Source organism: Sus scrofa, chromosome 5 (genome assembly GCF_000003025.6).
Source record: "Sus scrofa isolate TJ Tabasco breed Duroc chromosome 5, Sscrofa11.1, whole genome shotgun sequence".
Lineage (NCBI taxonomy): Eukaryota > Metazoa > Chordata > Mammalia > Artiodactyla > Suidae > Sus > Sus scrofa.
This window is the reverse complement of record NC_010447.5, coordinates 5685971-5710350: the sequence shown is the minus strand read 5'-3', so window position 1 is coordinate 5710350 and position 24380 is coordinate 5685971. Positions and strand designations below refer to the sequence as shown.

The following is a 24380-nucleotide window of genomic DNA, read 5'->3' as shown; positions in this document are numbered from 1 at the left end:
GGCAGTGCCCGTGTTCCTACGGTCTCCCCTTCCTGCCCGGCCCTGCACTAACTCACCACCAGCCCGGCACTCGGGAGTCCTGGGTCCTGGTGGGGCCCTGATGGGGGCTGTCCGTGATCTGAAGCACCACTGTCACCCTCAGCAATGACAGGCCTGACAAACACTTGACGAGGGCCTACTGTGCGCCAGAAAACACACCAGTGTTTGAGCAGCGTCCTTGGTGAGGCAGGTGGTGGGAGATGAGGCAACGGCAGAGCTGGGATGCAGCTGCCCAGCCCCGGCAATGAGTGCCCTGAACGAGGAGGAGCAGCCCTGGCCCCCAGTCCACAGCTCTATCCAGGCCTCTGAAAGGATGGCGCCCAGCACCGGGCACCCTGGGGTCTGCACTCAGGGGAGCTCACGTTCGCTCCCTGGGCTGAGCCCTTGTCTCTGGCACCCTCGGCTCTCCTCCACCTCTCTCGGCAGCCAGCTGGCGCTCAGCCATATCTGGTGGCTGGGCAGAGAATGTTCCAGAGGCCCCCAGGTGAGCAGGCCCTGGGGAGGGGGCGGAGGCCACACCTGGTAGTGCTCAGCGGGCGGCTCAGGCGTGGAGGAGCTGAGGTCCAGCAGGTCGGCGGGGGCCCAGGGCAGCAGCCTGCACCTCCGGATCAGGGGGTCGGCCTCTCCATAGGCGAAGTCCCGGGTCACCTCCTCTGCAGCAAGACACGCGGCCGTCAGGGGGCGGCGGGGGAGGGGTGGCCCTTCCTCGGGGCGGGTGTGTTTGACTTACCACCCGTGTCCAGGTCCCTCAGGGGCCACAGCAGCGTGTAGGCCACCCGCTGCGGCATGTAGAAGAAGGGCGCGGTGGCGAAGCTGGGCGCGTCTGCGTGCTGGATGCGAGAACCGAACTCGTCCATGATATACCACACGGGCACCTTCTCCTCGGCCGTCTGCGGGCAGAGCACATGCCAGCCTCACCCGCTGTGCCACCTCCCGGCCGTGCGCCCAGACACCTGCCCCCTGCCCGTCTGCACCCAACTCCCCAAGCCTGAGGCACCTAGCACATGTGCTCCGGTCCCTTTAACCTGCAGCCTCTGAGCCAGTGGCCCTGCCCTGGCAGACGAGGACACCGGCCAGCAGGCTGCAGTGTGGTCATTATATGGCAAAGGCGTAAGGAGGGAGGGACCCAGCCCGGTAGCTCCATGGACGTGTTTGGTTCTGTGCGCGTGGCATGGGGTGGGGGGGGCTCTGCGTTCAGGGAGGGCTCCTTGGAGGAGGCGACAGCCAGGCTGAGATCATGAGAAACACCTGTCTTTTCCCAAACTGGAAGTGGTGAGGGGATGACGTCTGAGGCGAGTCTGGGGAGGCCAGGCACGGGGTGGGGGTGTGATGGAAGCCGAGGGCCACGTGCTAAAGGGACTCAACTCTCCTCCTTAGGTGGCCAGGAGCCACTGAAGGCTTGTTTTTTGTTTTTTGGGCCGCACCCACAGCATATGTAAGTTCCAGGGTAGAAGTCAAATGGGAGCTGCAGCTGCTGGCCTACGCCACAGCCACAGCCACACCAGATCCGAGCTGTGGCTGCAACCTACACCACAGCTCACAGCAACACCGGATCCTTAACCTAGTGATCAAGGCCAGGGATCGAACCCACATCCTCATGGATCCCTCAGCTGGGTTGTAACCTGCTGAGACACAACAGGAACTCCGCCATGAGGGCTTTTAAGAGGGTGACGGAACCAGAAGGCACCAGGAAAGAGGCACTGAGCCCACATCCAGGGGTCTGGGAGAGGAGGAGGCCCCGAGCTCGAAGGCCACGCGGATGCAGTCCCCAGCGGTGGCGGCCGCAGGGAAAGAGGAACAGGCCCATGACGGAGCCCCAGGGAACAAGGGCCGCTCCTGTGCCCCGGAAGAGGATGTGACAGCTCCCTTGGGTAAACGACCGCCTCCCGCTAGCCCTGACGGCCTGGGCACTGGTGGCCTCGCCTGGCCCCGCGGCCCGCTCACCCCGTGGGCCAGCTGGTAGGTCTGGTTGAACTTCCACATCTCCTCCAGCACCAGGTCCACGGCCTCAGCGCTGGGCAGCTCTCCGTGGAACTCGACGCCCATCAGGTTGGCCATGCGGTGCAGCAGCCCGGGCACCTGCTGCAGCTGCTGGCGGGCGTGCTCCACGCGGCAGGTCCAGGCGTGGTCAATGAGGAAGATGCTGTGGGTATAGGCACGGGTGCGTGTGAGAGGCCCGCGGGGGAAATCTGGGGCTTCGGCCTGGACCCCACATCTAACCCAAGATTTGGTCTCCCCAGCACCAGCGGGCCTGGGTGGGGAGCCCTGTGTGGCCCTGGGAAAGTTCCGCTCCCTTTTCCAGCTTCTAGAATATGACAACAGGCCGCCACCTCCTATCACGGGGCTGATGCATGGACTTGACACAACAGCATGCTGACTGTACAGTGTGCAGGGTCGTGTGTGTTGTGTGTGATTATTGACCACAGGGAGCAGCAGTGAGAGTCCTGGATCTTGAGCTGCTAGAGGGCAGGCCCATGCCCCTGGCTTGTGACCCGCAGCCCCGGCACACAGTAGGTGCTCAGCCAAAAGAAAGGCGGCACATGCTGGGAGGCCAGCTGCAGGCAGATGCACAAAGAAGCCCCACTCAGAGCTCCCGCATGCTCGCCTGGGACTCCCGGACACTTCGTGGGAAGCGCCAAGGCCTGGGGGGAGGCTGCAGTTCTCACATGCATGGACCCCCACAGCCCACAGTCCCGTCTCCCTGGAGGGGCCCGGTGGTGGGCCGGAGGCACGGCTCCCAGACAACGCACTGGAGGGCGAGGTGGTCCCACCGCAGGCCCGAGGCCAAGCTGCTCAGGACGCTGCCCAAGCCCTGCTGGACTCAGCGCGAGCCTTCTGCCTGCTGGGCGAAGCAGCCTAGCCCGCCCCTGCTTAATGGAAGGAGCAGCAAAGGCTCCAATTCTTAGACTGGGTGGCCAGCTCAGCAGTATTTATTTTACTGCGCTTAGATGACCTCTTGTTTGCTTTTGAGAGCCGCGTCTGCAACAAATGAAGATTTAGTCTTGCCCTCACGACCATAAAGAGCCAGGCCTTCAAAGTGGAGCGCACCCCGGGGGGGGAACCCTGGGCAGACGCACAGGAGACCACTGTACCCAGCAGGTGTGCGAAAGGATGAGGCCTGGCCACTGCAGGGTTGGGGACAGGCACTCCCAAAGGTCCATAGAAAGGAAAGGCCCAGGGCAGGGGGGCAGTGGAGCCGGCTCCAACCTCGCCCCCTCCCCAGCCGGGCTGGTGGTGTGTGCGGTGGAGGGTGCAGGCAGGCGGGGAGCCCCCTGAGGGGGCCACTGGGCCTGGCCCGGAGCTGGCACAGGTGGGATGGCGCGGGCACACACGATTTGCTGTACTGGACTTGGTGAGGAAGGTGAGCCTGCAAGTCTCTGAGTCATAGACTTCTGGGTGGAGGTGCTGGGCGGCTGTAATCACCACGGGGCCACACCCACCCCACCAAGGGCTGGCCGAGGAGCCACAAGTTCTGCAGGGGGCGGCCAGCCCTCCAGGAGCAGCTATGGACACAGGTGCCCGGTGACCCTGAGAGGCTGGCAAGTTGCTCCCTCAGGGTTCCAGCAAAGTTGGGCAGCGTGGCCTGCAGGCCCGTCCTGGCTGAGGACAGGCCCGCTTGGCCCCCGGGGCGGGGGCAGGAAGCCCTGGGTCCAGTCTTGGATCTGGCCTTTCCACCCTGTGGCTGGGGGGCAGGCCCAGGGCTCCGCCCAGAGACTGATTCAGCGGGATGGGGCAGAGGCCCGGGGTCCACGGAAAAGCCGGGGCTCGAGAGTAAGACTTCCCTGGCTTCAACACCCACAGTCCTAACAGCTGTGTGACCCCGGGCAAGCCCTTGCCCACTCTGTTTCCTCATCAGCAAAGTGGGACCCCGTCACACCCCTTGATGGACCGTTGAGACCGTTAAGAGACACCTGGGGAGGGGCTCTCAGGACCTAAAACACGACGAACACAAGCGTCACACTGGGGCCGACAGGACCCTGATGTCCAGCTAGAAACACGGGGGCCACAAGGGCACCTGGTCTCAAGGCCGAAGGCTGGCGAAGTGACGGTGCCTGGCTCCCAGGAGCACGAGTGCTTGCAACGATGGCTTGTCCCCAACGGCAACAGCCTCGGGACACCCTTCTCCAAGGGAGCCCAGCCCCGAAAGCCGCCGGGCCCACGGCCCCTACCTGTTGGGGTCGGCCGCCCGGAGCCCGTTCTCGTTGGTGACAATGACCTTGTAGCAGAGCTCGCCGCCGGGGTTGGGCTTCTTGCGCGCTTCCCGGGCCACCTCCTCCTCGCTCTCAGCCTCCTCCACTTCCTCCACCTGCATTATCCCAAACATCTCCCCGGCGTCGAAAACCTGGGGGGCCACAGAAAGGGGTGTCAGCAGGACACCCCATTCCCGACCCGCTCCTGCTGCCATGCCCTGGCCTCGAGGACAAATGCAACCCTAGGAGAAGCAGGACCTATTTACTGCCCGACGGCCCAGCTTTCGGGTGGGTGACAGCAGTCGAGGACCTAACCCACCCTCTATCACTAGCGCTGTCGTCCAGGGCCCCTCAGCCCACGGGACCCGTGCTTGGAGGTGGGACTGCCCGTGCACCGGGAAAATGAGGCCCCAAAGGCAGAGGGGGTGGTTCCCGTCACAGTGGAAGTGAATGGAAGAATTAGGCTCCTGGGGGCCAAGGATTTCACCCCAATTCAGTTCTCACCAGAAGAGCCAATCTGACACCAGGGCAGCAGAGGTAGACCCAGAAGGACACAAGTGCCCGAGCCCCCCAGCCCAGGTCGGCACTAAGCCCGGCCTGGGGCCAGTCTCCTGAGGCCCCCAGGCCGGGATGGAGCAGAAGCTAAGGACCTGGGGCCTCGAGTTTCCCTGGAAAGGGGGAGACTGGCAGCCACGTGCACCTGGCGTAGATAAGCCAGTCGGTTCCCATTCAGCCAGATGCACCCTGTGTCTGCTACAAGCTCACATGGGGCTTTAGGGCTGATCCTGGTGCCAGGCTGTGTGACCTAGAACAAGTCACTGAGCCTCTCTGTGCCTGTCTCCCCATCCCCAGAAGGGGAACACCAGAACCCACCTGAGAGGCGGGTTGCAGGGATTAAATGATTCACATACATGATGAGCTCAGAAGCAGCTCAGGTCTGTAAGCACCTGCTACCGTCGAGGCACTTCTGAGACGAGGCTCTCCCCTGGGAAGGGGTTTCATCCACCTTGCAGGAGAGCCCAGAGCGACAATAAAATCCCGCGCTGGCACAGAGCAGATGCTTGAGAAAGGCCGGTTGCCCTAATACCTATTTCTCATGACTATTAAAAAGAAAAATTAAGGGGAGTTCCCGTCATGGCGCAGTGGTTAACGAATCCGACTAGGAACCATGAGGTTGCGGGTTCGGTCCCTGCCCTTGCTCAGTGGGTTAAGGATCCGGCGTTGCCGTGAGCTGTGGTGTAGGTCGCAGACGCGGCTCGGATCCCGCGTTGCTGTGGCTCTGGTGTAGGCCGGCGGCTACAGCTCCAATTCGACCCCTAGCCTGGGAACCTCCATATGCCACGGGAGCGGCCCAAGAAATAGCAACAACAACAACAATAACAACAACAACAACAACAACAACAAAAAAAGAAAAATTCAGCCCATCTGAATAGCTGGCAATCAGTCCTCTATTCAGGCTACGGACCGTCTGTGTGCTGGGCAGGACAGGGACTCTGGGGGCTGCGAGGATGCATCAGCCATAACCTTGCCCCGGGACAGCCGGGTGGCAGAGAGAAGTAAGGCTGGGCCATGGCGAGGCCCAGGGAAGTGTGCTGGGACCGGGGGCCAGGGAAGACGGACACTTAGCAAGGGGAAGATTTTCGTGTGTGGCAACAGGAGGTGATGCAAAGGCTCCAGGCAGGGAAGAGGGGGGCAGGAGGGCTGTGAACCAGCTTCATCCGGAGGGCACTTTCTGGGGTGGAGCCCTGAGTTTAATCCTCCCAGAGCCCAGGAGGAGCTGCTACCTTCCCTCCGTTTAGAGGTGAGGAGAGAACAGCTCAGAGGCGGGGATCCCCGCCTTGTGCTTCAGCCCAGAAGCCACGTCTCCAGCCCGTCACCCCCAAACCTGACAGCAGCGAGGAGGCTGGGGGGCCCGCCAAGGGCCTGGGGATAGAGGGCCTGCCTCACCACAGCTGTGAGATGGGGGAGACCACAACCCTTTTCAGCGGGACCGGAGGAGGCCCTAACGAGACAAGGAAGGGAGTGGTTTGCAGCCAGGAAGTTCTTGTGGACAGCGGGAAAGATGGAAATTTATTTCAAAGCACTTGCCTCCTTTCCAAGGCACCAGCGGGTGCCGAAGGGGCCCCATTCCCCTGTCAGCAGGTGCCCTCCCCCACACCTGGGCCCACAGCAGCAGGTTTGTCAGAACAATGGCTGCAGGTTTGCGTCTGGCAAAGTGGTGACTCACAGCTCTGCTCGTAACTCAAGAGCAAGGAAACCTCACGGAAAAGTACTGGCTGCCCCTCGGCAGAGCAACAGTGGCCAGGCGGCCTGCAGATCTGGCAGCCAGGATGGAGGGGACACTACATGCCAGGGACGGTATGTAGTGCTGGCCACTGGCTGAAACTTACCTGATGCCTCTCCACCCCATCCCCACCAAGGCCGTGGGGGCCAGGGCTGGGTATCCTGGGTGGAGGCCTGGATTCAGACGGGCAAAGGACTCGCCCAAGTGAGACGTCACTGGCCACAGAGGCTGGCCAGGGTGTTCCCACATTGTGCTTTCACCCAGCACACGAGGACCCTTGCAGCCTAACGAACTGCTGGGGTCCCCTCCCGTCCCAGCACAGGCCTGGGACCAGGGCGAGTGCTCAGGAAAGGCTGCTGAATGGAGGGCAATAGGGGGTAAGGAGATTCACTGTTACCAACAGGAGATGCCAGTGACACTGCATCTTCTGTGGAGCAACACCCTGTGTTTTGAGCAGGAAGGCAAATGGTCCAGCCCTGACTGTAGAGGCAGAGAAGCTGGCTGAGGGGCTGGGGTCTGCCCAGCAGCCAGACTTGGGGGGCAGCCTCTTCCTGGCTCTAGGGTTCCACCTCGGTCAGGCCGTCTCAGGCCCAGAAGAGGAGCCAAGTTCTGGCTAAGAAGGCCCCAGCAGTTGGCCTGGAGCAGGACTATGCCCTGGCTTCGGTAGCTGGCCAAACCACCAAAACCCAGGATCAGGTATACCCCTCAGCCAGGACCCGAGGGGAAACGCTTTGGTGGCGGAGGCTAGAGCAGGCCCGCAAGCAGAATGGAACGAACCTCACAAACACACAGACTTTGGAAGCACCTCAACTCTTTCCATTTTTGTTTAGATTCTGTTTCCACCTCCATACGCAGCCTCTGTTTTCTTTCTGTCCTTTGACTCTTTAGGGCCACACTCATGGCATGTGGAGGTGCCCAGGCTAGGCGTCTAATTGGAGCTGTAGCCACTGGCCTACGCCACAGCCACACCAGATCTGAGCCGCATCTGCGACCTACATCACCGCTCACGGCAACGCCGGATCCTTGACCCGCTGAGCAAGGCCAGGGATTGAACCCGCAACCTCATGGTTCCTAGTCGGATTCGTTTCCACTGCACCACGACGGAAACTCCAGCCTCTGTTTTCTTTAGTCTCAAACTGAGGGTGACCCGGGGCTCACGTCAAATAAAGAAACACGAAGGAATTCTATGATTGGAACAGGTAAAGCCAGACACGTTCACTGGACATCTATTCTCCCGAGGGAGGCAGGGAAAGCGCCTAGACCTGAAGTCGGACAGGCCTTGGGAGAGTCACTTCCTCTTCCTGAGCCTCAGTTTTCGCCACTGGAGAACATGACTCTTACTCCTCATAGACCTGTCCCTGGGCATGGACGTGTGCAGGACGCTGCACAGGGCCTGGCCCACAATGGAAGCCAAAGTTCATTTTTCTGCCAGTTCACACGGCAGCTCTGGCCCAGCCCCAGGGGCTGCCAGGCTCAGGGCCACAGGTACAGGCTCTGGCCGCCACTCTTAGGCCCCAAACTCTAGACGGCTCCTCAACTGCCTGGGACTTAAAGTCGGTCACCAAGGCATTCATGGCTCTTCATCCTTCCAACTCCGCCTGCTTCTCCTGCATCGTCCATCCACACCGCCCCCAACTCTCCCCGGCGCGTTTCACGAGGCCTGCCCCTTCGGGCACAGGCTCCTCCAGCGCCGGAACGCGCTTTCTCCACTGCTCCACGCCGCGAACTGCCCCCAACGCATCTGCACGTGTCCGCCAGGAGGCCCCCTGCCGCCGCCCCAGCCCAGCGGTCCTCGGCCAAGAGAGACCACACCCTTCCTGGTAGAAGGGTCCAGAGAGATCCACCCCCAGCGCGCCCCGAGCCCGCGCTGACCCGGGCTGGGGGGTGCGCGCTTTGAAAACCGGCATCCCAGCCTCCCGGGCCCCTCTCAAAGGGAACCCGGGGCGCCCCAGGGGAGGGATCGCTCTGGAGCCTTCTACCAGGTCTGCACCTGGCTTCTCCCCGCACCGCGCCCTCCCCGCGTCGCCCCGACCCGCACCTCGTGCTCCAGCTTGTGCAGGAGGCGGCCCCAGTAGCGCTCGGGGACCCCCGACGCGCGCAGCGCCGGGCCATGCAGCGCCTCGAACTCGGCCCGGGCCCGCGCGTCCTCCTCCGGGTCCGGGTCCGGGTCCGAGCTCGGCGGACTCCGGCGTCAGGACCGGACTGCCGTGCTCCGACCCCGCGTCGGCCTCCATGGCGCCTCCACCAGCGCCAGCGCCAAGACCAGCGCCGCCGCAGCCCGCGGGCCCGGCCCCCGCGACTCGGCCCGCCCGCCACGGCCGCCGCCCGCCCCGCCCCGCCCTCCTCTGGGCTCCCCGCGGCCCCCGCCCACACGCCTGGCCGCAGGCTGGCGGAAGGCGGCCGGGGCGCGAAGCCGGGGAGCAGGACCCGGGCACCCGGGCCGCCCGAGGGCGCGCGTGCGTGAGCGCGGGGCTGAGAAGCGAGCGGCGCCTTTACGGCTCGGGGCCGCCGGCGTGTGCGCACGCGCACCTGGGGGGGCGGTGTCCGCTCTTCCAGCCCCAGGCTGCCCCGGGGGATGCCGGGAAGTGAGGCCTGGCGGCGTCCACGCGGTGGGAACCGGAAGGGGATCCGGGGGTGCCCGGGAGGGGAAACTGAGGCTGGGAGGCGGCGGTCGGGCGGAACTCCGGCACCAAGCACCCCTGGGCGGCTGGCGGACCCTTGGAAGTGCGGGGCCGGGATCTCTGATTGTTTGGGCTGCTTCAAGAATTCAGGTGCATCAAAGGAGGGGCCGCTCTCACTTTCCTTACATTTGGGTTGAGCATGTAAATTTATTCAGTGAAAACTAGGAGTTTTTTCTTACAAGCCGTGGTTTTGCAAAGGTTTTTCAGAGGGCAGTTGTAGAACTTCAGACCTAATTCTTTGAGCGTTCTAATTGTTCAAGTTCTAACGCTTCCATAGGGGTTTTCCCGTTTGCAACTTTTCAATAATTGTCATTTGCTGAAAAGCGCAAAGGCTGAAGTGTGTCTTGGTGTGTATGTGTGCTTCATTTGCTGAATATTTTGATGAAAGGTTTTAAGCTGAATTTGAACAGAATGCACCAGTGAAGAGGACTTGTTCCATGTGACCAGGACACTTAAGAGCCACAGGCTCAAACCCCAAACTCCAGGTGGTGATGGTGAAGTAAAATTCACATTTTATGGTAAGATGAGAAAAAATTTTAAAAGGTATAGTTGACTTACAGTGTTGTGCCGACTTCTGCTGTACCGCAGAGTGACCCAGTCATACACATAGGTACATTCTTTTTCAGGATGAGAAAAATTTAAATGTAAATTTCTTCCTTTTTCCCCGTTTGGGCCTCCTCCCTCCTCTTTAGTGTGTATTGCGCTTCTGCATTAACCGAGTTCCTTAGGAGGAAGCATTCCTTTTTAATCTCTTCAAGGGTCACTACTCTTAGGAGATAACCGTTTTTTAATCTCTTCCGAGGCCAGGGTGATCCATGACCCACTACTTGTTTTGTACACGTTAGATCTGGGTTGTGTAAACTGTCAATAAAAGGTAACTTAATGTATAGCCTTCTGTCTCAAAACTGCTTTGACCTCTAATGGGGAGAACAGTCCTCAGAGCTTTCTGAAAGATTGTTTCCCAGGTTGTAGTCCTCAACTTGGCTCAAATTTTCCAACTCTTTTTTCTTTCTTTCTTTCTTTTTCTTTCTTTCTTTCTTTCTTTTTTCTTTCTTTCTTTCTTTTCTTTCTTTCTTTTTCTTCTCTTTTCTTTTTGTATTTTGTCTTTTTAGGGCCTCACCTGCAGTACGTGGAGGTTTCCAGGCTGAGGGTCTAATTGGAACTGTTGTTGTCGGCCCATACCAGAGCCACAGCAACACCAGATCTGAACCGCGTCTGTGACCTACATCACAGCTCACAGCAACGCCGGATCCTCAACTCAGTGAGTGAGGCCAGAGATGGAACCCACAACCTCATGGTTCTTAGTTGGATTCGTTTCCTCTGTGCCATGACGGGAACTCCAAATTTTCCATGTCTTAGTTTGACTGATTAACTTTTTTCATAGACATAGTGAAGAAACATTATAGAGCAAAATGTTGCTGCCATACTGACCTACTTTTTTCTTTTTTTTTTTTGTCTTTTTGCCATTTCTTGGGCCGCTCCCGCGGCATATGGAGGTTCCCAGGCTAGGGGTCTAATCAGAGCTGCAGCCACCATCCCACGCCAGAGCCACAGCAACGAGGGATCCGAGCCGCGTCTGCAACCTACACCACGGCTCACGGTAACGCCGGATTGTTAACCCACTGAGCAAGGGCAGGGACCGAACCCGCAACCTCATGGTTCTAGTCAGATTCGTTAACCACTGTGCCACGACAGGAACTCCTGACCTAACTTTTTTCTAACATCAGCTTTGTTGCAAAAATTTTGCAATTCAAACACTAAAAAAATTTGTAAAATTTTGATGATTGACGATTCGATTGTTAGCATTTTTTTTGTCTTTTTTTTTTTTTTTTTTTTTTTTTTGCTATTTCTTGGGCCGCTCCCGCGGCATATGGAGGTTCCCAGGCTAGGGGTCCAATCGGAGCTGTAGCCACCGGCCTACACCGCCAGGCCAGAGCCACAGCCGGGATCGAGCCGCGTCTGCAACCTACACCACAGCTCACGGCAACGCCAGATCGTTAACCCACTGAGCAAGGGCAGGGACCGAACCCGCAACCTCATGGTTCCTAGTCGGATTCGTTAACCACTGCGCCACGACAGGAACTCCCGATTGTTAGCATTTTATAGCTTGCTTAGATGAAAGTATTAACTGCATCCAATTCCAAGTGTGCTTCTGCTTCATGGGGTTTTTAATTTAGTAAGGATGTTAGTTCTCCTAGGCTGTGCTCATTGGACCAAAAATGCCTTCCGCGTTTAACTTTTAAACTGAATGTAGCTGGGTAGCATTCACCATAATGTTTTGCACTTTGGAGAGAATAAACTTGCAAAAGCTTAATTGAGATTCCATGAATGGGTAAAATAAATGGAAGCATATAATAATTTTTATACAGTCTGGCATCCACAATGGAACAATTCCTCAGCCAGTAGAGCCGATGTATTAATAGTGAAATGAGCACAGGAAAACTTGGATTTAGAAGGATGAGTGAAACTAATGTAGAAAAAGTCCTTTAATTTAAATGAAGAATCATGCTTTACAGAATGTTATGTCAACCCTCTTCTATAGCTTCACATGTTCATTCATTTGGGGATGTGTCCTTCTCAAAATAATTACTGACTTTCGAGGTCAGCGTGATATTTCCAAATGAGAATTGTGTCATCTGGTTTAGTCTGCGGTTAATGATATCTCTTTGGCCCCTAGAGTGAGAGGTAAACCGACAGATATTTTGTGGAAGGTTCAATTTCATAATCACTCTGAGAGGAGTTCCTTTGTGGTGCAGTGGGTTAAGGATCTGGCGTTGTCAGATGCCCACTGCAGTGGCTCAAGTTGCTGCTGTGGTGCAGGTTTGATCCCAGACCCGGGAACTTCCATCTGCTGTGGGCATGGCCCCCCAAAACCCCCAAACACCTCTGAGAAGTGGAAACGTGGAACTGAATTTTAAAGGAAACGTGGATCTAAAAAAAAGTTTATTGCAAGATAAGAAAAAGATGTTACTAAAAGAAAATAAACAGAAAGCTGTGTATTTATACCATACCAGAGGGGACAAAACCCTCTGAACAGCAAAAATGTTTAGTGAGTGGGACCAGTGAGCCTCTATCTCTCACACTGACTCTGCAATTTCCCAGAGCCTTCATGCATCTTATAGGCCACAGGTGGAGGCAGGTGGGCCAGGGCAGCTGGACCTCACTGTGAACAGTTGGTACATAATAGTATTTACTCAGGGAGTTCCCACTGTGGCTCAGTGTGTTAAGAGTCCGACATTGTCTCCATGAGGACGCAGGTTTAATCCCTGGCCTCGCTTAGTGGGTTAAGGATCTGGTGTTGCCACAAGCTGCGTGTGGATCACAGATGTTGGATCCAGTGTCGCTATGGCTGTGGCATAGGCCACAGCTGGCACAGACTGGCAACTGCAGCCTGGATTCAACCCCTAACCTGGGAACTTCCATGTCCCGCAGGTGGGGCTGTAAATAGATATATAATTAATTAGGTAAGGGGAGATGCCGTCATGGCTCAGTGGTTAACGAACCCACTAGCATCCATGAGGACGCAGGTTTGATCCCTGGCCTCGCTCAGTGGGTTAAGGATCTGGTGTTGCTGTGAGCCGTAGGTTGCAGACGGCTTGGATCCTGCGTTTCTGTGGCTGTGGTGTAGGATGGGAGCTACAGCTCCGATTGGCACCCTAGCCTGGGACTCTCCATATGTCACAGGGGCAGCCCTGAAAAAGCAAAAAAAAAAAAAAAAAAAAACAAAACCCTGAAAACCCCCAAAACCAATAATAATGATTAGGTAGAATGTCTGTTTCACAATAGACACTGGTCACTAATAACAACTGCGCTATGTGGTTTATCATGCCTTAGAGCCTATGCCTGTATAGATGTGTATCATACTATTTTGTTATGAGCAACCGTATGTTGCACTAGCTCAAAACCTAGCTGTCGTCGTGTCACCTGCATCTTCTTCCCCCTCCGTCGGTCTGAGGTTATCCACTCCATGGGACAGTAAATCCAACTCGAGCTGGCTTCAGGGAAATGCGTATATCTTGGCTCACCCAGTGTCATGGACTGGATGTTCTTGTTTCCCTAAAAGTCACATGATGTTGAAGCCCTAACCCCCCATGGGACCAAATTTGGCAAAAGGACCTGTCCTGAAGTGATAAGGCCATGAGGGTGGGGTCCTGATCCGACTGGGCTGGTGTCCTTAGGAGCAGAGGGGTAGATATAGAGCATTCTCTCTTTGTCTGGTGAGGGCAAAGCAAGACAGGGCCGTCTGCCAGCCAGGAAGAGAACGCCCACCTGCCCCTTTGAAACAGAAAACACCTCTGACGTGAACCCAGCCGGAACCCAGGTTGGGACTTGAACACACAGTTTTTTAAAATTAGAATCACTCGCCTGGTATCTGGACTTACGGAGCCTCAGGTTCTTTCGCCTCAGTGCGGAAGGAATTCAGCTAGAGGCAAAGTGATAGGCAAGAAATAGATTTATTAAGATAGGACCCTTGGGAGGGATGCGAGTGGGCAGTTAAGGAGGATTAGGTGGGGCCGCATTTTAATAATCCGAGGAAAGCGGGGAGGGGAGAGGCCACCTCTTCCTCCTTCTTGGAGTAGCTGTCAGGCTGACATCATTAGCTCCGCTTCCATGTCGGATAAGAGTGTGTGTGACCCCATGAGGTCAGACTGGGACTGTCCTGGTGCTTATTCAGATCAGAAGGGAGGTTGCAGATGCTAAAATATGTTGACTCATCTCGCATTTCCCTTAAACGCCTCTCCTTGGTCCCAAGGATCATTATCTCGCTGAACTTGAACGCAGCCTTTTATCTTTCAGTTAATGACCTGAGACATAGCTCGTGCTTTTATTTATGGTTTTATAGTTAAGCAAGGCTGCTTCGCTCCCCCATATTCTGATGGCTTTCTTGGGTGATTATTAACTTTCAGTGGTCTCCCAAAGTTCCCTTGGTTTCCCTCTCTATCTATGGTCCCCTAGTGGGACTTCTACAGCTACCTGTGTAACTAAGCTACTATATCCCTATCACCTTGATCTTGGATTTCCCAGGCTCCAGAAAATAAATTTCTGTTGTTTAAGCTACCCAGTCTGTGGTATTTTGGTATGATAACCGGAACTATCACATAGCACATAACAAAGGCATTCATGTGGACTTCAGGTCCAGCTTGATCAAGGAGCACAAACATCACCAGGATCCACTTTTTCTGTCCTTGTCTCTCAATTCTGCTCTTCTGTGCATTGGCTTCAGTCTGTTGGAATGATAAAGTAGCTGCAACAGCTCCAGCCTACATCCTACTGGGGAAGCAAGCCTCAGTCTCTTAGGTTCTCTCCCACAAAGGTCGGGTCCTGTGAATGTCCCTGACCCATCCCTCCGTTCCTGACAGGCAGGCCTGTTTCCCATTCTCCTCCCCAAATGCAGACCCAATTGAATCAGATCCCTACTTGACATCTTCTTGTGATTACCCAGTGCCCAGGAACACAAACTCAGCCCTTCACGTGCCCTCCAAAGCCCTGTGTGGTCCAGCTCTGCTGACCTTTCCAGCCTCCTTTCAGGACCCTCTGCCCTCATTCTTGAGCCCCACCTCCTGGAGTGCATCATCTCAGCTCTGCATCTGGGGTTCTCATGTGCTGTTCCTTGCGCCTCTCACCTAGTTAATTCCAATTCATTCTTCAGGTCTCAGCTGAAATGTTATCTCTGCAAGGAGCCTCAGGATATGCAATTTAATCAGCTAAAATCATGTCTCCGCTTCCCCCTGTGCCCCCTCCCCCCCAACCCAGGGAAAAGAAGAGTGCAGTGGGGGTGGGGGAACCATTGAAAAAGGAAACTTTCATCCTGAAAACTGGAAATGGCAAAGCCCAGTGTGAGCTTTGCTCTCTGAAAGCCTCTCCTGCTAGGAGCTGGGGGAGGGTCCTCACAGAACACGTGTTTTTCCTACATCGCAGAGCCTGTTCTCAACCAAAGAGGCGGTGATCTGCGTCCACGCGAGGGGAGCCAGGTGGCCAGTTGGGCTGGCTGCTGACTGGGAGACTGTGGGCTGGTCTCCCAATGGCATCTTCCTAAGGAAATGTGCTAAAACCATGTTCTCCCTTTGTTTCCCTTTTAAATATTTAAGGCACGTACAAAATTATAGGTGAGGGAGTTCCCGCTGAGGCTCAGCGGAAACAAATCCGACTAGGAACCATGAGGTTGCGGGTTCGATCCCTGGCCTCACTCAGTGGGTTAAAGATCCGGTGTGGCCGTGAGCTGTGGTGTAAGTCGAAGACACGGCTTGGATCCTGTGTGGCTGTGGCTGTGGTGTAGACTGGCAGCTGCAGCTCCCATTCAACCCCCAGCCTGGGAACCTCCACATGCCGCGGGTGCGGCCCTAAAAAAAAGAAAGAAAATTACAGGTGAAAGCCTACAGAGGCGACAACACTGCTGTGCCTTCCTCCGCTGGCTTCCCTTCCCCCCGGCAAGGGAAATCATTGGATGTTTATTGTTTCCATGCTGGAAAACATGCTTTCGTTACATATGCTTGTATGCTTAATTAAACATATGTTGTTGGAGTTCCCTTGTGGCGTCGTGGGTTAAGGATCCAGTGTGGTCACTGCTGTGGCTTTGGTTGCTACAGCGCATGGGTTAGATCCCTGGCCTGGGAACTTGTGCACACTGCGGTTGTGGCCAAAAACAGACAAAAACCCCAATACGTGGTTGAGTGTGTTTGTTTTTGGCTGTGCCTGTGCCGACTGGGCTGGGGATGGAACCTGGGCTGGGGATGGAACCTGCACCACAGCAGAGACCACGCCGCGTTCACCCTGCATTTCTCTCACATTCCTGAGCTGGGCTGCCCTGTTTCTTAGCTCATTTTCCCTCCAAAGGGGCGTAATCTGTGGACCCCATCTTCGTGGGAGCTTTGACAGAAATTTGGTGGAAATATCCAGGGTGTTGTGTGCTCAGAGAATGCTATCGTGGTTTTTGCCTTAGACTTTAAAAAACGGTGGTACCAGAGACATAATACAATGTTTACTATTTAAACCATTAAACCATTGAAAAAAATAGTCGAGCAGCGCTAACTACGTTTGCATCCTTATGTAACCACCACCACCTCCATCTCCAGAACTTTTTCATCTTCCCCAGCTGAGATGCTGTCCCCATTAGACATCAGCTCCCAGTTCCCCCTTCTCCCAGCCCCCAACCTCCTTTCTGCTTCTTCTCCATGGCTTTGACTCCTCCAGGGTCTCATGTAAATGGAATCGTATGGTACCTGTCCTTTAGTGACTGACATATTTCACGAAGCCTAATTTCTTTAAAGTTCAGCTGTGTTGCAGCCTGTGCCAGAACTTCATTCCTTTTTTCTTTTCTTTTCGTTTTCTTTTTCTTTTTTTGTCTTTTTAGGGCCACACCTGCGGCATCTGGAAGTTCCTAGGCTAGGGGTCGAATTGGAGTTGCAGTTGCCGGCCACAGCCACAGCGACTCGGGATCCGAGCCGTGTCCGTGACCCACACCACAGCTCAGGGCAACGCTGGATCCCTGACCCACTGAGCGAGGCCAAGGATCGAACCCACACCCTCATGGATGCTAGTTGCGCCACAGTGGGAACTCCCTCATTCCTTCTTAAGGCTGAATCATACTCTGTTGTATGGATGGACCAGGTTTTATCTGTTCATCCATCGACGGACACTTGGGTTGTTTTCACTCATTGACTATTAAGGAAAATGCTGCTATGGTTGTGACTCTGCTTTTTTTTTTCTTCTTCAGGCTGCACCTGCAGCATATGGAGGTTCCCAGGCTAGGGGTACAATTGGAGCTGCAGCTGCCGGCCTGCACCACAGCCACAACAGCCCGGTTCTTGGCAATGCTGGATCCTTATCTCACTGAGTGAGGCTAGGGACTGAACCAGCATCCTTGTGAATACTAGTCGGGTTCTTAACTAGCTGAGCCACAATGGGAACTCCTGCTTTCAATTTTTTGGAGTTTCCAGAAATTTCCTTAGATTTTTTTTTTTTTTTTGGCTGTGCCTGTGGCATGTAGAAGTTCCCAGGCCAGGGATGGTACCCAGGCAACACAGCAACCTGAGCCACAGCAGTGACAACACAGGATCCTTAACCTGTTGAGCCACCAGGGAGCTCATCCTTAGACTTTTAAATCCCTTTGTGAAACTAAGAAAGGTGTTTATTGTGCACTTTGGGATATTACTGTCATTTGTAAAATTGTTTTTTCTCCTGTCAAGTGCGTGACGACAGAGGGTGCTCCACAGTCCTGAGGGGGACAGTGGTTATCAGCTTTTTGCGATTCTAGATTTTCTTTGAGAATCTGATGAAAGCCATGGGCCATATTCCCAGAGAAATGCATGCGTGTGGCTGCCCACCTGTGCATGTGGGCGTGTGCACACACACATTGATTATGCTTCTCATTTCTCTTTCTTTCTTCTTTTTTTTGGCCACACTCTTAGCACTTGGAGGTTCCCAGGTCAGGAATCAAACCCGTGCCACAGCAGTGACAACACCGGGTCCTTAACCCACTGCACCACAAGGGAACTCCTGTGCATCGAATTTCAAGGGGTTCCAGAACCTCTGAGGCTCATGACAGTGACTCCCGGTGGAGGCACATCTCTCGTTTCTCGATGCCAGCGTGAGGAGAAACGGGGCTTGAAACACGGAAGTTTTCCTTTCTGGAAGCTCCTTTAGGGCTGCGTGGGTGTCCTCCGCCTGCAGATCTCAAGCTTGCTGCTTTGCCTTCCAGAAGCTTTCTGCAGCTCCTTTATCTTCAGCTGGAATACAGCCAGGGAATGGCTGAAAAAAACCTTCTGATTCCAGTTACCCTTCCCCGCTTCATAACCACAGATGAAGGAGAGAAAGAGGTGATATTTCAGCTCATTTCCTGTTTATTATTAAAAAGATTTCCACGAATATTTAAGTACATGCATATGTATGAACATGATGGAGAAAACGCAAGTTTGAATATTCGAGGCAACTAAAAGAAAAACGTGGTTACACAGATAGGGTCACCCTCGCGGGCAGAGTGACGGCCGAGGCGCCTGGACAGCACGGTGCCTTCACAGGAGCCCAGGACAAAGGCTGCGAGCACGGGGCTTCAGCGTGCCAGTCCCTCCACATGCCCAGCGGTGCTAAGATATCTTGTATCAAGCGCAGCAGGGGCTAGGTCTGCTCAGACTTTTTAAAGTTTTGATCTCAGTGGAATAAGAAGTTTCCTTGCAAATCTACGTGGCCTCTGGACTGAAAAAATACTCGGTGTCCATCCGTATCCTCTTTCTTCCCCTGCTTCCACCAGGCTCGCTGTCCGCTGAGGGCCACGGGCGACTCTAGCTGGAAGGGGGCAGGGAAGGGAGGGGCCCTCGACGTCTTCCAGGGCTGGGCACAGGGCTCGGCCGAAGCTTTCTAGTCCGGCTCAGTGCGAATGGAAGGGAAGTGACCCGTCCACCCGGGCAGGAGGCGGAAGCCCATCTTTCTCTGGATAAGCTTTTGGCACTCGTTCCAGAGGATGGGGGTCACTGCATAACGCCCCCCCCTTCTGGTCCCTACCCCTGGGCCTCCATTGCCAAGCTGACCGGCTGGGTTTCCCAATCTGTAGAGTTCAGCGATCAACACTGCACAGAGAGGCACTGATTTCCGACTTTGGGATTAGACGGGCTTGGATTTGACTCTCAGTTCCCTGCCTTACTAACTATTCAGGCTTGCCCACCTGACTGGGCCCTGAGCATTGTCTGTGCTTCTGCTACAGCCCTGGGCCCAGGGCTTGGCGGCAGAGGAGGCGGGGCGACTCTGGCTCTTCATTGCTTCCTGTTGAGCCTTGGGGTGCAGACAATTCCAGAGAGTCCCTCCAGGGGCTGGGGATGCCTCAGGGAAGCAAAGGGGCCTGTTCTTTGGGGGCCGCCCATGCAGGATGCTGGGCGGGAGAGTGTGGCCGCATCCATGTCACCTGGGCCTGGGGACAACCGGCCCCTCCTGGCGTCCTCTCCCAGAAGTGAGCCGGCTGGACAAGGTGGGCTCCAGCTCCAGGCCACCGTGCATCTGGCACACAGTGAGGGCTCAGGACTTACTCCTGGGGGGGCTGCAGGATGGGACGGGACGGGCAGGGTCTCTCAAACACCATGGTGCTGCCTTCGTCCTGAATGACGGCCGCTCAAAAGGGCTGAGCCATCACCACGCGGATCTCTGGTGAAGGCCAGTGTCCTGAGCGTGTCAGCCGGGCTCCCGGGTCAGCAGGCTTGGCCTGTGTGCTCTCTCGGCTGGTGGAGAGGGGCTACCCTGTGAGGCTGGGTTGGCTGTGGCTTTGCCCTTTTTTTTTTTTTTTTGCTTTTTAGGGCCCCACCTATGGCATATGGAGGTTCCCAGGCTAGGGGTCGAATCAGAGCTACAGCTGCTGGTCTATGCCAGAGCTACAGCAAGGTGGGATCTGAGCCGTGTCTGCGACCTACACCACAGCTCACAGCAACACTGGATCCTTAACCCACTGAGCGGGGCCAGTGATCGAACCCACGGCCTCATGGATACTAGTCGGGTTTGCTGCAACGGGAACTGAGCCACAACGGGAACTGCACAATGTCCTTCTCGACATGTAGAGCGGTGAGCCTGGCCGGGTCTGCTCTGTCCCTCCTGTCCACGCCTTTCATCCCCACCTAGGGCCTGGGAGGTGTGGGAGGGCCGGCCTTCTCCTGACAGGAGCGCTGGGCTCTGCCAGCCCAGGCCTCCATCACCTTTCTCTCTGCCACCAGGGGGCTTTCCAGGGAGTCCCACCTGTCCCTGGGCTGTGGTCTCTCTGCCTTGCGGGGAGCCGAGCACACAGTAGGTGCTCAGCAAAGGTTTGCCAAATGACCCAACTTAGTTCAGTATCTTATTTTTCAGTGGGGATGGTGGAGGTGCTGGAAGGATTATTGAACCCCCAAAATGTCCCTCGGGCAGCTCTGACAGACCAGGGGCCTCTTGTCGTGGATAACCTGAGCTTGTCTGCGCCTCTGGGAAAAGGAGCGTATAGGCAGGAAAGGTGGGTTTGTAAGGGGTGCAGGAAAGAGGGGGTGGCTTCAGGCCTTCTAGGTTGGCTTCTGCAGGCCATGGCTCTCTGGAAGCTTTTTGGCCCAGTCTTGATTCTAATTTTTCTGCTCATCCCAAACCAAAGGAGGGAAAACCGCCTGAGGCCACGACCTTGGCCCCCGTGGGCCCCCTTGAGCCTGTCCCCACAGAGCCGAGGAGGAGCTGGGAGCGACTGAGGAAGGAGGCAGGGCGACCTGGGGGGGCTGTGGTCTGAGACGCAGTGGAGCCCAGGGCCGAGGGGGGCCAGCCCCACGGCAGCTGCGAGGCTCTGCCACGGGTAAGAGAGCAATCGAGAAAAACAAGCTTAATTTGGGGAAGCAGATGAGGTGACCTCGAGACTCACTCACTGAGGGCTCGGCCACTGAACCTGAGAAGATTCTGCCCCTTTCCTGGGGGCGTCTCCGCCGGAGCAGAGCCTGCCCGGTGGCGTCAGGCCCCAGGACGTGGTCCCTCCGTCTCCATGGCCATCTTCGGAGAGCTCCTCTGGCTGCCCCAGCGTGATGCTCCACGGGCCCGGAACCAAGCCCATCAGAACCTCCAGGCCTCGATGCCCGCTTCCAGTCCTGGGCAAGTGGGCAAGCTTGTGCTTCCAGGAATTTGCTGCTTTGCTCCTTTCCTTGGAGTTTGTCTTCTGGCCAGCCACTGAGGGTCGGGCCAGGAGAAGGGCAGGCCCAGGCCGGGATAGGTCTGTGGCTGCTCGAGGCCAACGTTCCGTCCGGGAGTGGGAGGGGCTTCTTGCGGCGCAGCCCCTGGGTAGCCGGGAACCCCTGCACCCGTCCAGGGTATCTGTCCCTTGGGACCCCCGTGGGGCCTGCCCAGCTGGGCCGGTCCTTGTCCTCCTTCCCTTTTCTCTCCACGTCCACCTGGAACCAGGTGGAACGGCCACCTCGTGTCAGCCAATCTACCACGTGCATCCGTGACGGAAACCAGAAATGTGCTTTGTCGTCACAGGAGGGGGCCCCAGGACCACGAGGCCCGAGAGTGGAGACAGCTCTGGGTTTAACAGGTGGACCCTACAGGTTCCCCGGCGTGGGGCTGAGGGCTAGAGTGGAGATTCAGGACAGACCCCACCCTGGCCTTCCTGATGGTGCCGCAAGTTTTACTGGGTAGGGGAAGGGCTGGACGGTGACTTGGGGGCAGCTGGTGAGTCTGGATTGTTGGGTGCCGGGTACTGGAGAAGGGGGAGGGCCCCCGTCTGAACTGCCCCCGTCCTGCTCTGCCTGGGGGACACGGGGCAGGGTCTGACCCCAGGGGTGGTGACAGCCACCCGGTGGGGGAGGGGCTCCCACCCAAAGGGCAGGTCGATTCATGGGTATGGGGGTGGCAACTGCTGAAGCCACCCAAAGGAACCGCAAAGAGAGGTGAGGGCTCTTTCTGGTCCTCTCTGGATCAACACAGGCTTTCAGAGAGGACCAAGGACACCAAGCCTGTTCCCGGCGCCCTCCCCGGGGGCTCCGTCGCAGGACCGAGGGCTTGACACGGGAAGGGAGGCCTCTTTCTGGAAACTAAGGCTGGCTTTCAAGGACTCGGCCCAGGGGAGGGGCAGTGGGGCCTGGACGGGGCTCACCAGCTGACACTGACCTCCGACCCAGGGCGGGCCCTCCCAGCTGGAGGTGGATTTGGGCAGAGGAGGCGCTGATGACAGCATCAGTCAAGTTGGGGACCCGCCACTGCTGACGCAGGTGAAGGCAGTGATTCCTGAGCTCCCAGTGCTATGCTGGACCACAAAATCCGTCACGTCTGCCTTGTCACCCGGCCCTGAACCTCCAGAGACCTCATGTGCCTGCCCTCAGGGGTCGCATCCTCTGTGCCTCGGCTGTTCTCAAACCGCGCTGTCTCTCTGGTCTGGGGCGAGGAAGAAACAGCTGAGAAGCAACTGCAGTGGGCGATGGGAGTTGGTGTGAGGACTGGCCCACGCTCCCCGGGGTTCTGAATTCTCGGTGGCCCTAGAGCCACCGAGCACCGTGTCTGCGAGTCCTGCGGCCTGTCAGTGTCCTCACTGGCTGCATCCCAGGCGCTGGAGCTGGGCCGAGCCGGACACCGTGCAACCTGGTCCCACTCCAGGCTTTCCTGTTTCGAAGAGCGACTCTAGAGAGAGGCCAGGCGGTGCGGCAGAAAGAAGACAACTGGAAGCCTCTGCCTGGGGGCAGCCCACCCCTCCCGGTGTCCAGCTTGTGCTCCTAGGAAAAGCCTTGCCTCCCAGGGGCCAGCGGGCACAGCATGAGCTCCAAGATCACGGCCTCAGGGTTGGACATGGGCCCTTTCCAAAGTTTACTGGTGGGCCCTGCACCCCCAGGAAGGGGTCTGAGGGGACACTGCTTTCCACCACGTTCCAGCGGAGGGCAGCGCTTGGCAAAGCAGTGGAGGCCAGTTCCCCAAGCATCTGTGTTCCAGGGTGTGTCCGGGCCGGCCCACCTTGTCCCCCGGCCCGCAGGCTCCTGGCCTCATGTCACAGAGGCGGTAAGTGCCTGGAGGCGCAGTGGAGGCAGTCCGGGGCGCCGGCAGCCGCTGGGCTTGCGCTGGCTTGTGGGAGAAGCCGGGGCTGCGATGACTATTTACAGGCACCGCAGAGACTTTTCCTAAAGTGCCCGCGAAGAGAAGTATATATAGATTTCTATTTACATTTCCACACACATGGCACCGAATTAGATGCTCTGCCACGGGAAGGCAGGGATCCACGGCTTCCTCTCCCAGCTCCTCTGTCCTGTCCCATCCCAGAATCCTGAGAGCCCAGCCACACTCGCCACGTCCCAGAGGAGCCAGTGGGTGCGGACGGCTTGCAGCCATTGCCACCGGCTTGTCGAGGCCCCCAGACGAGCCTTCACGCAGGCCTCCTTCCACAGCTTGGCCTCCTGTCTCGGCCTGTGCCTCTGAGAGCCTCCCTGAGACACGGCAGCCACGCTCCTCCCCTCTCCTGAAGTGCCAGGTGGAGGGCACGGGCCACCTCCAGATGCCAGTGCTGCCCAGGACCCGCCCATGTGCGGGCAGAGCGTCCTGGCCCAGGCGGGCATCTGCTGGTGCCGGCTCAGGAGAGGGCACGGGAACAGCAAGCGGGGAGAGGGAGGGAGGAAGAGAGGCTGCGAGGTCTTCCCCCGGGGGCGGGATCAGAGGAGGGCAGTCCCGCGGGGGTCTCTGCCTGGACGTGGTCTCGCCCTCCACGGGCTGGTCAGCGATTCCTGCAGAGCAGATGCCACGGTGGTTTCCAACGCAATGCGGAGGCCCGTGAGCCCCTCTCGCTTCTCCTGCGCGGGGCAGGAGCGCCCTCCCCCGGGCCGGCCGGCCATCCCCAAGCAGGCAGCTCCGCCGGGTTATTTGTAGGGCCGCAGGAACCGGGACACCTTGGAACGCAGCAGTTTGATGAAGGACCGCGGGAACATCTCCTTGGACTCCTGGGCCGTGTACTTGAAGTAGTTCTGCGGATGCGCCAATACGTCGAAGAGGGCCTTGATCAGCTTCTTGTCCTGCAAGACAGGCGAGGCTGGCGGCGAGGGGCTGGGGCCGGGCTGGGACCCTGGTCTCCCGCCTCTGCCAGGCCTGGGGCCCTCAAGGGGCCCTCATGTGTCTGCAAGGATGGGGGGGGGGGAGAGGCTGGGCTGGCTGGTGGTTTCAGGACACCACCCTTTGTCAAAAACAGGTTTTTGGTTTTAATAGTCGTCAATGTTTTCTTAATCGTCTATTGGTTTAACTCTTGGGGCTCCCACCACGTTCTATTTTAAGAGGGTTTGCTGCAAAAACAAAACAAGACAACACACCATGTTGAAAACCAGAGGACACGGCCAGAGAGGGAGGATTTGGAGGCCAACGGGTTGGACTGAAAATCGCAGCTCCACCCTCTACCCCCAGCTCCTTAGTCTGGGGACTAGGACGCTGCTAGCAGCTCTGATGGGGTGAGGACCCCTCCTCTTGGGGCTGCGAGGAGAGGACACGCAGGGCTGGGAGCGGAGGGTCTGCCCACATGGTCTCAGCACAGGTGCAGTGAGGGTCGGGTGGCAGACTCCCTGGTGTCCTCACCCAGCAGCCCTCGATCTGGTGCCACTTACCAGCTGGGCCCCCTCTCCCAGTCCAGGGTTTCTAATCCCCAAAGTGGGGCTGTGTCACGCGGGAGGGGAACCTGCCTGGCCGGGGAGGGGTAGGCAAGAGGCCCAGTGACAGCAGCCACAGCACTCGCACTTCCTGCCT

The 24380-nt window shown here is 57.1% G+C and overlaps 2 protein-coding genes across 2 annotated transcripts in view; both read right to left on the bottom strand.

Moving 5' to 3' along the window:
• The window catches only part of TTLL12 (tubulin tyrosine ligase like 12), a 31109-nt gene extending 8653 nt beyond the window's left edge, over window positions 1-22456 (bottom strand). Inside the window, exons 1-12 of the mRNA XM_021093096.1 lie at window positions 22398-22456; window positions 21954-22077; window positions 21305-21421; window positions 20910-21064; window positions 20569-20764; window positions 18399-18476; window positions 8777-9267; window positions 8552-8696; window positions 4209-4381; window positions 1984-2182; window positions 770-929; window positions 559-692 (exon numbers count right to left, since the gene is read on the bottom strand). Coding sequence (XP_020948755.1) covers window positions 559-692; window positions 770-929; window positions 1984-2182; window positions 4209-4381; window positions 8552-8696; window positions 8777-9267; window positions 18399-18476; window positions 20569-20764; window positions 20910-21064; window positions 21305-21421; window positions 21954-22077; window positions 22398-22456 — 2031 coding nt within the window. The remainder of the gene's footprint in view (window positions 1-558; window positions 693-769; window positions 930-1983; window positions 2183-4208; window positions 4382-8551; window positions 8697-8776; window positions 9268-18398; window positions 18477-20568; window positions 20765-20909; window positions 21065-21304; window positions 21422-21953; window positions 22078-22397) is intronic.
• SCUBE1 (signal peptide, CUB domain and EGF like domain containing 1) overlaps window positions 18012-24380 on the bottom strand; it is a 130861-nt gene continuing 124492 nt past the window's right edge. Inside the window, 1 exon segment of the mRNA XM_003125983.6 lies at window positions 18012-23662. Coding sequence (XP_003126031.6) covers window positions 23510-23662 — 153 coding nt within the window. The 3' untranslated portion in view covers window positions 18012-23509.